The 12,747-nt window shown below is 36.0% G+C and overlaps 2 protein-coding genes across 2 annotated transcripts; one reads left to right on the top strand and one right to left on the bottom strand.

Moving 5' to 3' along the window:
• Nucleotides 1-5,920: 5,920 nt before the first annotated feature.
• LOC133868642 (pentatricopeptide repeat-containing protein At2g33760) lies at nt 5,921-9,569 on the bottom strand. Its single transcript, XM_062305572.1, has 2 exons — nt 7,591-9,569; nt 5,921-6,220 (listed from the first exon to the last, which is right to left on the bottom strand). Exon 1 carries the CDS (start codon nt 9,458-9,460, stop codon nt 7,682-7,684), a length of 1,779 nt encoding a protein of 592 aa, XP_062161556.1. The 5' UTR covers nt 9,461-9,569; the 3' UTR covers nt 5,921-6,220; nt 7,591-7,681.
• A 14-nt stretch (nt 9,570-9,583) lies between these two features.
• Nucleotides 9,584-12,319, top strand: LOC133868644 (3-deoxy-manno-octulosonate cytidylyltransferase, mitochondrial-like). The gene is made up of 8 exons (XM_062305574.1): nt 9,584-9,984; nt 10,234-10,279; nt 10,579-10,665; nt 10,755-10,879; nt 11,214-11,353; nt 11,451-11,502; nt 11,621-11,731; nt 11,975-12,319. The coding sequence occupies exons 1-8, from the start codon at nt 9,730-9,732 to the stop codon at nt 12,065-12,067; spliced, it is 909 nt and encodes a 302-aa protein (XP_062161558.1). The 5' UTR covers nt 9,584-9,729; the 3' UTR covers nt 12,068-12,319.
• Nucleotides 12,320-12,747: the final 428 nt, after the last annotated feature.

Raw genomic sequence — 12,747 nt, 5'->3', positions numbered from 1 at the left:
ACCAAACAAATGGTGACATGTGTCACTCTTGTGTCGCCATTTTATTGGCCCTGACGTGACACCTGACAGAATATTGTCAAAAATTTTAACAGAATGACTATAGAAAACGATTATAAATTAAGCCAACCATATGGATCTCTGAATTTATTTTGATATCACGTGAAGCGATTTGTCATTTAGGCCAACCACAAAGATCAATGGTGCAATTTTTATTTTTTTATTTTAAAAAATGTCTGGTTTATGACCGGGGTGACCTCATTTAATTACCCACTTCTTGAGTAAGGGTGCGTTTGAGATTGCGATTTCGTAGACAATAAGTACGATTTTAAACCAAATCGCAGAACATAAATCATTTGGGAATTGCTTTTTTAAAAATTGCGATTTGAAAACGCATAAAATCTGCTTTTTCAAATCGCAGGTAAGATTATGAGTGAGCAAATCCCCGCAAAACCCGCCCCGCCCCGCAGAAACCGCCCCAACCCTCCCCGCAGAGCCCAAAACCCGCACCCACGGTGCGGGTTTTGGGGCTGTTTTTGGCCCCCCCGCGCGGGGCGGGTTGCGGGGGGGACCCTTGAATTTTCTCGGGTCCCCGCCCCGCCCCGCCCCGCATATTTTTTTTTTAAAAAAAAAAAAAAAAAAAAAAAAAAAGGGAAGAAAGCGGCACGGAGAAAATGCTTCTAACCTAACCCTAAACAAAGTTAACAAACGCATCTCTTCCTTTTCTTATTTCCAGTTCTGCGGCTTCTGCCTCTTCCTTTTCTTATTCTTCTCGCCGCTTCCCCGAACGGAGACTGAGGAGATCGGGAGAGAGGTGCGAAGAGAGATGACCACGGCGATAGGGGGACCACGGGACCACGGCGAAGTCTAGGGACCACGGCGAAGTCTCTTCGCTCGACCTCGTCGTCGGTGGGGGACCACGGCGAAGCTGCAGAGACGGCGCGAGGGATCCGCAGACCTTCCCATCTCGGTCTCGGAAGCTGTCCTACTCTGGCCGGCCGCCCATCTCCTGACGGTTTCTCTCGCCGGATCGGACCGTTCTCTCAACGGATCTTGCTGGAGCTTTCACCGGCTTGCTGGATCTATCTCGCCAGAGGTGTGCCGACAGAAGCTGAGATCTAGAGGGAGATCCAACCGTCCGGAGGTCCGATCTGGTGGGTCGACGACGGCAGATCCGATCTGGTGGGTCATGCAATTCAAACAACCTAATTTGAAGGATTGAACTAACTTGCTCGATGCATGGTCTTTGAAAGATCAGCAATAGGTTTTCCCTTATCACATATGTTTCTCTGATTATATAAAAAAATAAAAAATAAATCAAAGATCAGCAAATCGCAAGAATGCTATACATCGTTAGCAAGCATATTATTTGGAATAAGATTACATTGTATACATTTTAAGTTTTTTTCTCCTTACATTTTAATAGATGTTGGGATTTTAATTAGGGTTCAATTGCAACTTGCAATTTGCAAGGGTGACAGGGAGTACAAATAATGGATTATTAATTTGGATTAGTAAATTTTGAACATAGGGATACTTAAAAAAAAAAAAAATAAATAAAAATAAAAATAAAAATAAAAATTTGAACACAAGGGTCAAAACCCGCGGGGATCCCTGCATACCCGCGGGGATCCCCGCCCCGCAACCCCGCCCCATCTACACCCGCCCCGTGCGGGTGGAAGGGGTTTTCTGCGGGGTGCGGGTTCACTTTGGGGAACCCGCACCTCTGCGGGGCGGGGTCAAAAAATCCCCATCCCCGCCCCCCCCCCCGCCCCATGCTCAGCCCTAGGTAAGATGATGCTTTCTTGAAAACGCAGAATTTTAAAGGCTAATTTACGATTTTAAATGCTAAATTGTGATTCTGTCAAACGCTTAACTGCGTTTTTAAAAATCATTTTTTTCAAATTGTACATTTTAAAATCGTAATTTTAAATCACACTTTTTGAAATCGTAAACCCAAACGGACCCTAATGCTAACAAAAATACTTACGTTTTTTACTTGTCTTTTTAAAGTCGATGTAACTTTTAAAATTGTCGTTGGTTCACTAATAATGCTGTATCACAAATTCGATGGTAATTTTAAAAACCACGTCAATTTTGAGAGGAAACAAGAAAAACTTCCTTCTAACATTATTCTTTAGCTAAAATTTAGTTAAAAAAATCTTTTTATATTTTAACTACCTACTTTTTAAAAGTACTTACTTCCGGTTAATCATTTTAACTATTTACTTTTATTATTTTTTTTCCTTTAATATCTATTTTCACTATTCCTAAAGAAAATAGAGAATCAACTTGATTTTTTTATTAATATAAATTATGCATTGTTGAGCTACGGTGCTCGGCAACTACAACAGCTCAACAAATCTGATATTTTGGCTAACTGAAGAGTTTTTTTGAGATTTTTTTTTTTTTTTAAAATACTAGCCAAAATAACCCTTTCTATTTTGACTACGACCGATTTTGTACCCCAAATCACTTATACTTACGAAACTAAGCAGGCAGGGTAGATCATCTTTTGGAATCATATACCTGTCAAATGTGAGGAAAAGTGAGCCCAACATCTATTTTGACATGAAATAAAATTCTTTCAATTTTAAATAAAATAAATAATAGTTATTTTATAGTCAGAATTTAACGTGAGAAATCAAGTAAAATAGTTACTCCAACTTAAAAATAATACTATCTATTTTAAATAAAATGTAGAGCATCTTTGTCCTTTGAACACATGTTTTGATTGTTTGGCTGTTTGAGCAGGTAAAAAAAAAAATTGAGTCATGAGTGTTCATTAGCCAACGTACAACATCAAAAGGGGCGTTAAGTACGTTGAGTCATGAGTGTCATCAAGAATTGCGTTTTGTCATTACGTTGAGTGTCATCAACGGCCCTGTGACTTTTGATGCATTAAAAGCAAGAGAATTTCTGCCTTTTGGCCCTTTTCAGTTTCACGATTTATGGATAACTAAAACGGCTAAGAAAAATAAAAATAAATAAATTGTACGATTGAAAATTGTGATTAAATCATTCTGCATATTGTCATAATGGATTTCATCCGGTTGGTATGATTTATAAATCACTCATTAACGTTAAATTTTATTAAAAATTTTGACAAATTTTGTTAAAGTGTCATGTCAATGCTAAAAAGATGACGATACGTGTCATTTTTAATAAAAAATATAAATGTATAAAATTTAAAAAATTATTTTTTTAAAAAAAAATTGAAAACGATATGTTGCCATCTTATTGGCCTTGAAGTGATACGTAACGAAATCTTGTCAAATTTTTTAACAAAATGACTCCAGAAAACGATTTGTAAATTCGGCCAACAACATCATTTAGGCCAACCACAATGATCAATGGTGCAATTTTTTATTTTTTTAAAAAAAATGGTTGATTTATGACCGGGGCGACCCCATTTAATTACCCACTTCTCGAGTAATGCTAAAAAAAAATACTTATGTTTTTTTCCTTGTCTTTTTAAAATTGATATGACTTTTAAAATTGTAATTGGATCACTAATAGTCTTGTATCACAAATTCGATAGTGATTTTAAAAACCGCATCCATTTTGAGAAGAAACAAGAAAAACATGAATTTTCCATCTAGCATTATTCTTTAGCTAAAATTTAGTTTTTTTTTTTAAAAAAAAAAAAAAATCTTTTTATCTTTTAACTGCCTACTTTTTAAAAGTACTTACTTCCGGTTTAGCATTTTAACTATTCACTCTTACTATTTTTTTTTCTTTATTTATCTATTTTCACTATCCCTAAAGAAAATAGAGAATCAACTTGATTTTTTATTAATATAAATTATGCATTGTTAGGCTACAGTGCTCAGCAACTATAGCAGCTCAACAAATCCGATATTTTGGCTAATTGAATGTTGAGCTTTTTTGAGATTTTTTTTGTTAAAACACTAGCCAAAATAATCCTTTATATTTTGACCACGAGAGATTCTGTGCCCCAAATCACTTATACTTATGAAACTAAGCGGGCGAGGTATATCATCTTCTAGAATCATATACCAGTCAAATGTGAGAGGGAAAGTGAGCCCAACATCTATTCTGACATGAAATAAAATTCTCTTAATTTCAAATGAAATAAATAGTATTTATTTTATAGTTAAAATTTAATGCGAGAGATCAAGTAAAATAGATATCCCAACTTTAAAATAATACTATCAATTTCAAATAAAATGTAAAGCATCTTTGTCATTTAAAATGAATGGTCAAAATCGTGATGATAAGGGCAACAAATATAGAAAATAAAAAACATTTTTGGTGGTTTTTTTTGAAGTGATTGTTTGGTGGCAAAACTACCCATACTCACAAGAGATGGTTTGGAGGACATAAAAACACTCCAACACCCACCTTTTTATTTTTTATTTTTTATTTTTAATACAGAAAAAGAAAAAGAAAAAAGTATTGTACCCTAGCTCAAGTCCCACTACCTCAGACTACTCGGGCACCTGTTTGAGCAGGTAGAGGCGTAGAGCCCTCCCTTATGCTTACATATTCTTATTCGAATTTGGCTTAGATATTGTTAAAAAAAATAAAAAATTTAAACCATATAAAAAACTAGGGACAGTATGTTTAACTAGATCCTTCCTATCCTATTGCATTACAATAGGACAATGTATTGAACCGAATCTCTATCTTAATTAATTAATTATTTTATTTTATAAGTAATCTCTACCCTAATTAACTACACCCAATCCGGTTCTAAATTTTGATTGACAAAAATTCTGACAAAGTCACTAATCATCATCACAAGCCTTATCGTACTACCTAATCACATATTTGATATTTGAAAGAACATTAAACATTAATAATGTTCTTTTTTATTATTATTATTATTAAGGAAAAAATATACATAATCTCCTCAAACTACCACATCATTTACAATGTACTCCCTAAACTATCAATTGTGTTAATCTCCCCCCTTAAAGTACCAGAAAATATCAATGTCCTCCTAATGACAAAAATGCCCTTCATAAAATTATTAAAATAAAATAAAAACTAAAAAAAATTATTAAAAAAATATAAAATAACAAAAAATTATTCCAAAAAAAAAATTAAAAATTAAAACTGTTTTTTATTATTATTTTTTAAATAATAATTTTCAGTTTTTTTTTCTTTTTTTTTTTTTAAAAAAAAATTGTTCTTTTTCGTTTTTTTAATTAAATAAAAACTGGTTTTTTTTTCCTTTTTTTTTTAAATAAATAAATAAATTTCAGTTTTTTTTTTTTGTTTTTTCGTTTTTTTTTCTTTAAAAAAAATGTTCTTTTTCGTTTTTTAATTTAATAAAAACTGGTTTTTTTTTTCATTTGTTTTATTTTTTAAAAAAATAAATAAATTTCAGTTATTTTTTGTTTTTTCGTTTTTTTTTCTTTAAAAAAATTTGTTATTTTTCTTTTTTTAATTTAATAAAAACTGGTTTTTCTTTTTTATTTTTTTCATTTATTTTTTAAAAATCAGTTATTTTTTTGTTTACTTTTTAAAAAAAAAATTAAAAAATTTGTTCTTTTTTTTTTTTCGTTTTTTATTTAATTTTATTAAAATATTTTTTTAAAGTTTTTTAGTTTTAGTTTTAATTTTTTTGAATTTATGTGGACATTTTTGTCTTATTCAAAAAAAATTAGGGTCATTTTTGTCTTTTTGTTGGTCTTAGAGGGGACATTGACATTTTCTGGTAGTTTAAAGGGGGAGATTGACACAATTGGTAGTTTAGGGGGTACATTGACAATTGAGTGGTAGTTTGAGGAGGTTATGTGTATTTTCCCTATTATTAAATTTTTATATAAGTGACATCTGTCTAACTTAAGCTATAAGGATATCACAGTAATCTTTCATGCTTAGTAAGTCAAGAACTGGATAGCAAAGTGATGGCTCGAAATAAAAAGTACTTTGAAAATTTAAAACTCATTTAATTTTTATGTCCCATCAATCTATTCATTTCGCTTTTATTCCCTAAAAAAAGTTTGCCTTACACCTCAATGTTTATACAGTCCCAACCAATTACATGACTTCTTTTTTTTTCTCTGGAGATGCATACAAATTTTGATTGAAATAAGAAGAGGTCATCAAATATTGGAAGGAGCACCTACAAAGATCCCTCTTGCGCCAAGTAGAATAAACTGTAGCAGGGCAACATCAACTTTGTATCTTAAAAGGAAAGAAGTGGACCGGATAATAATCAGGCAACTGCAGTTGGCCATGTGACAATCTCCTACACAAGAAAAACAATTCAATCACTCCAAAAATCATCCCAGTATGGAAACTCAATTGCAAGTAAACACAAGATTCCCAATGTTCAGCTGGTTGGCCATAGGAATGGGGCTACTGGAGTGGATATAAATAACCACTATAGCAGTAACCTCTACATAGAAAATCATCAGGTCATCAGATACATATAATCTCCTCCACCAAGGAAACTTGATCAAATAGCTCTTAGAATCTTTTCCACATGAAAACTGTATACCCTAATCAAATCCCCAAACGGTCATTAATGCAACCAACAAAGAAAATGGCACCTTATTGATATTAATGCTATCATATTAGACAAGGAGCCTCTCCTATAAAAAGGCTTCATTATCTTCAAAGTCAGGTACGCACATTTTTCTCTCTTCCTTTCTTTGTCTCTCAAGTTTTTCTCCAAAAAAAAAAACACACTCTTGACTTGGGCATCAGAGATTCCCCACCAGCCCCGCCGGTCCAGCTGTCAGAAATTTTACTGTATCAACACACCCTATAGTCAGAAACAACTTGCTGGAAGGAAATGTTCCAACTAAGCTCATTGCAAGAAATATTACACTAACTACGCATGTGACACCACATGCTCCATAGAAAATTGTCGAAAAGAAAAGATACTCCTGACTTTCTTTCTCAGTATCCTGAGTTATGCCAAAGCCCATAACAGTCGGCCTGTTCTAGGCGTTTACAAAATTTGTCTTGCTCATTCCCTAACCAGGCCCAAATAATAGAAGTTTTCCAAATTACGCCTAAGAAATGTTGCTTTTACAATTAATGGTTTTTAAACAAGAAGGCATATTTTATCACATCTTTTTGTCTCGAATTATCGTCATATTTACAATCCCCACTGAACTTTAAGTTGACTCAATTGATTCCCTAAATTGAAGTACTTTCAAATGTTCATGGCATCCCAGTGAATCCTTGCAAAATGTCAGTATGCAATCATCTTAATACCGAAATGAAATGATCAAACCATCTTGCAATGATAAGAAATAAACCTTGTTGATTTATCTTAGAAGGCAATTTTATCTTATCCACAAAGGGTTAGGCATGTTATTTTCTACCTAATGCTATGTTAAATAAAGCCTTTTGGTTTTCTAGATGCTGTTTCTTATTATGAAGAGAGAATTGGAGCATGCCTGCCAACAAGTATTATGCAGAGAGAAGTCAGTCGATTAGCATTGGACAATGGCAATAGTATTCAGTTTTTAAAGCTAGGCCTGCCATCTAAAACAAATTTGAAAAAACTATCTCGTCATGGTGCTCGTCCTTCATAGTTCATTCCAAATAAAGAATCGTCTACTTATACACACATACAAAAGAAAGGGAAAGAAAAAGGTCACTCACATGTATAAAAAAGAAACAAGTTGTTCTTTGACTGCCTTGATGATTAATCTTGCAAAATTGTCAGCCACTCTCAGCAAACAAATGGAATCTGTCACCAGTAATCGAGACAAGAACATGAACCATTATTGAAGTGGTGGAAACGGAGCCTATCCCGGACAATAATTTCTCTGTTAGAAACAACTGATATGTACTTAATTGCTGAATGACAGTCCTCACACATTCGAAGGTTTTTCACAACCCTGATGGTTAAACCAGGGCTCGTTTTCAGTAACCCAAATGCTATTGCAAGCTTCTCACTATGATATCTAAGAGCATATTCCCTCTCCTCTTCTTCCAACTCATGCATCACAGACTTATGTGTTGGTGCATATCCTGCTTCGCTACACCGCGACATCAATTCGTCTAAATACCGATAAATTTCTTCTGTCTCAGGGAGGGACTTGTCACCATTGCTAAACAAGTAAGTCTTCTGGCCAACCTCTATTGTGCTATAGCCAACTTGCTTCTTTAAACCTTTTCGAATCATCATGTTTCTAACCAATTCCACTCGATCCATCTTACCAGCCAGTGCATATATATTTGAAAGCAAAACATAATGACCCGGATTTTCTGGTTCTACAGCTAAAAGATGCTCAGCAACTCGTACTCCAAGATCAAAATTCTTATGCATCTTACACGCCCCAAGCATTGCAGTCCAAATTGCTGGAGCCAGCTCCTCAGGATTCAATGCTTTGACAAATTTATAAGCTTCATTGAGAAGTCCGGCACGCCCAAGCATATCAACCATGCAAACATGATGTTCCACTCCTGGCACCAACCCATACTCTTGCCTCATGTCTGCAAAGGCACAGCGCCCTTCCTGAATGAGCCCTGCATGAGCACATGCCGACAAAACAGAAACAAATGTGACATTGTTAGGACGTGGACCGTGAACTCTCATTTGTCCAAAAAGCTCCATTGCTTCTCCACCATAACCATGAATTCCATACCCGGAAATCATAGCCGTCCAAGAAATTACATTTCGTTCACTCATCAAATCAAAAACCTCTCGCGATTTGGTCACATTCCCGCATCTAGCATACATATTAATCAAAGAAGTACCTAGAACCACATTGACATCAAAACCATGACTAACAACATAATCATGCACCCAACATCCCAAACCAATTGCCCCCAACTGAGCACAACCTGACAATACACTAACAAACGTTGTGGAGTCGGGCTCAACACCGCACTCCCGCATCTGATAAAACAATCCAATGGCTTCCCTCGAGAACCCATTTTGCTCGTACCCCGATATCATCGAATTCCAAGCCACAACCGTTCTCTCCGGAATTTTATCAAACAGCCTCCGGGCAACACACAAATCACCGGATTTCGCGTAGAACGCAACCAGCGCAGCCTGCACAAACGAATCCGAGCCGAACCCAGAAACAAAAACATGGGAATGAATCTCCCTACCAAGTCTCAAAGCCGAAAGATCGGCGCACGCTTTGATCACGGACGTGAAAGTATAATTCGACGGTGAAATATTCGCGAGGCCCATTCGGCGATAGAAGAAGACGGCGTCATTTGGGAAGCCGAACTTGGAGGAGGCTTTAATGAGGGAGTTAAAGAGAAAGGAGTCGGGGTCTGGGACAGTGAGGAAGAGCCGGCGAGTGTAGGTTATTAAGCCCGCGGCGCAAGCCAGCGTGAGGAGCTTGGTGAGAAGGGCTAGGCTGCGGCACTTGCCTAAGACCACGATTTGGGCGTGGACTTGTTGGAGGGGTCTGACACGTGGGCCCGCCCTGAGAAGAGCTTGGTAGGTCGGAGAGTGTGGCTGTGATTCCCTGTGTTGATGGTGGACTTCTTGTTGTTGTTTGGCATCCATGAAAATTTGCCATGAAAATGAGAGAAAGTGGGGGAAAGTCTGAAGTTTGAAACTTCTTGTTCTAACTTTATTTTCCGGTGTATATGTAGATGAAAAACGCACCGTTTTGGAAGCTACACGAAAGGCCAAAAACGAGACTGTTTCAGTTCCCGCCCTACGAAGCTTCCTCCAGTTGCAAAGCTATAAACACGCGCGGAAACCCTCACTTTCACCACACGCGCCACTTCCCTATATGTCCCCGAGAAACCCTACCGGCGAACCACTGAACCATGAATCCCACATCGAGCACCACCTTTGTCTCTTCCTCTTCCTCCGGCTCGAACAGCACCACTAGTTCATGGCTCGTGCACGGCCTACTCTCCGGAGCCGCCATCGTTGCCGCGGCTGGGGCTTACATAGCGATATCCACGCGCCGATCAGCGAAGTTTCGGATCCGGGTGGTTGGAATCATACCGGCTCGTTTCGGTTCCTCCAGATTCCAAGGCAAACCACTGGTCCCAATCCTCGGAAAACCCATGATTCAGGTCCTGCATTTTCATTTGAATTCTGAGTTTAGAATTGCAAATGTTTTTCTTTAATGGGTTAAATTAATTTTCAGTCAAATATTATTACTTTGGGAGTTTGATAAAGTGTGGTTTTTTATGCCTGTAATCCATGTGTAAGCTCGTTTTCTTCCTGGTTTCCACTGGTATATCTTTACATATTTATATTCCCTGCAAGATTTACTGTGTTCTATATATAGACGTTGTTGACCATTTCCTTTTGCCTTGCAGAGAACATGGGAAAGAGCCAAACTTGCGACCACAATAAACAAACTTTGTATGTCCTGTATTTGGGATTCATATATGTTTAGTTTAAATTTTCTCTTCTTTTCCAAGATGATTGCTCCATATATTGTTTTGATGTTAGTACTACCTAAAACTGTATGTTTGACATTTAGGTGAAGGAGAGAGAGAGAGGTAAAAAAATCATGCAATATATATAGCTTATGAGATTATGAACCTCAAGATCATGATGGCAAACTTTAAGAGAAAACTTTTTATCTCTCTCTCTCTCTCTCTCTGTGTGGCTCAGTTTTTATCTTGTGTCTTATTATATCTGGTTTCCTCTTCTACAAGTTGTGGCCACCGATGATGAGAGGATAGCAGAAATCTGTCTAGGGTTTGGAGCTGATGTGATAATGACATCAGAATCTTGTCGAAATGGTAAGAGCAAGGGTGCTACCTTATTTTGTTTCATTTATTTTCATAGCTTGAGGGGACACGAAAGCTTATGTTGATTGCTTGCTTTACAGGAACTGAACGCTGCAGCGAGGCACTTCAACAGCTTCGAAAGAAATTTGACATTGTTGTTAACATTCAAGGAGATGAGCCTCTTATAGAGCCCGAGATAATAGATGGGGTTGTCAAAGCTCTGCAGGTATTTTCTTACATGTTTTCTCTAGGTGAGATGACCATTCATATCTAAAACTAAGAAACTTACCTCATTTTGTCTTTTCATATATAGAATGTGTTCTATTGACGCTCATCATCCAATTTGAACTTCTTCTTTGAATACATAATATCTTCTTTCTTATAATTAATATGGCTAACTCTGAAACCTTCTCTCATCTTTGATGCCCAATATCCGTTTATGAAAGATCATGTGTACAACAGATCCAAATTATTTTCTTGATATGAAAGATCATGTCATTTATGATTTTTTTTTACCCTTTTTTCTATATGGATTGATTGGTGCAGTTTAAGTACTGCAGGCAGCCCCAGATGCAGTATTCAGCACTGCAGTTACATCTTTGAAACCAGAAGATGCATCTGATCCAAATCGAGTGAAATGTGTGGTGGACACTCATGGATATGCAATATATTTTTCAAGGGGTCTGATCCCATATAACAAGTTAGTTTTACTGTATTTCCTACATGGATACAATACAAAAATAGAACATGTAGCAGCTTAGTAATATTTCTAATATATCTTTGTGTACAAAACACAGATCAGGGAACATCAATCCACACTTCCCATATTTACTTCATCTTGGTATCCAGGTATTGATATTATTTATATGTCTAAAGGGGACTTCCCTTGTGAGCTTTTTATGTGAGAAAGTTTCTTGTGGGTTTTTTTTTTTTTTTTTATCATGCTGCCTTTCTTCTCTCTCCCCAGAGCTATGATGCACAGTTTTTAAAGATATATCCAGAGCTTACATCTACTCCATTGCAACTAGAAGAAGATTTAGAGCAGCTTAAAGTCCTTGAGAATGGGTATAAGATGAAGGTATCATATAATCATATGTTTTATATTTGATGGATTTGTTCTATATTTATTGAATCAAATTTCTGTCATCTGTATCTGTTTAACTCTATATGGCATTAGAGTCTAGTTATGGCTAGGTTTTACCCCCTGCTTGCATGCAAAATTACTTGAAGCACTCATACTTGTATTTTTGTCTAATAAAATGGCCATTGAAACTTATTATCCGAATCAGAAAGTTTGTATGTTTTGTTGCTTTTCTCACAGGTGATCAAGGTTGACCATGATGCTCATGGGGTGGACACTCCAGAGGATGTGGAGAAGATAGAATCTCTGATGCGGGAAAGAAATTTGCCTTAGTTCTTAACCAAAAAGTTAGAAGAAAGAGAGAGAACCTAATTATTAGCTTATCTATAATGGGAATTTGCAGGATTCAGAAGTTCTTATGGCGGATTCAATGGCCTCCACTCTAATAAAGTTCAGACTTCTGGTCCCATCATTTTGTTTCTCTAATTTTAGAGGCGTAGCCCTAAGCCCCTTTGTACTGGTTCTCTTGCTTGTTTTAATGGACTAGGATTCCATAGAATTCTTAGGTATATTTCTTTGTAAATTTTTGTTTGGAATTTAATGATTGAAATTTTGCTATATCAACGGTTATCACTTGCAAAATATGGATATACATAGTAACTGCTAAAGTGATAAATGTTTACTCATTAAAAGTGACAGTTGCTGATAATTGTTGATATGACAAAATATCAACTATTGAATTTCAAAAACAATGGTTGAGATTTTAAGAAATCCACTCAGAAATAATTCTAGGAAAATGAGTGACATAGTGGGAAAGGCAAAGAATTAGTTATGGGAAACCATCAATGAAACATATTGTATTAATACGAGATTATGTGGCTAATATAGAATGCCACTTAAAACACGTCACATCAGCCAATATAAAATATTTGTGATAAATGAGCGTGAAGAGTAGAATTACTCTTCTACCACATTAATGCTTTGAGAAGGGTAAAAAAATTTAAGAGAATATA

Source organism: Alnus glutinosa, chromosome 5 (assembly GCF_958979055.1).
Source record: "Alnus glutinosa chromosome 5, dhAlnGlut1.1, whole genome shotgun sequence".
Taxonomy (NCBI): domain Eukaryota; kingdom Viridiplantae; phylum Streptophyta; class Magnoliopsida; order Fagales; family Betulaceae; genus Alnus; species Alnus glutinosa.
The sequence above is the reverse complement of the archived record's forward strand: the minus strand, read 5'-3'. Positions and strand labels throughout refer to the sequence as shown.

Coding starts and splice junctions, on each gene's coding strand:
- LOC133868644 (XM_062305574.1), top strand. CDS start 9,730: ATGAATCCCACATCGAGCACCACCTTTGTCTCTTCCTCTTCCTCCGGC. Junction 10,880..11,213: donor GGGTTGTCAAAGCTCTGCAG/GTATTTTCTTAC, acceptor TAAGTACTGCAG/GCAGCCCCAGATGCAGTATT. Junction 11,732..11,974: donor AGAATGGGTATAAGATGAAG/GTATCATATAAT, acceptor CTTTTCTCACAG/GTGATCAAGGTTGACCATGA.
- LOC133868642 (XM_062305572.1), bottom strand. CDS start 9,460: ATGGATGCCAAACAACAACAAGAAGTCCACCATCAACACAGGGAATCA.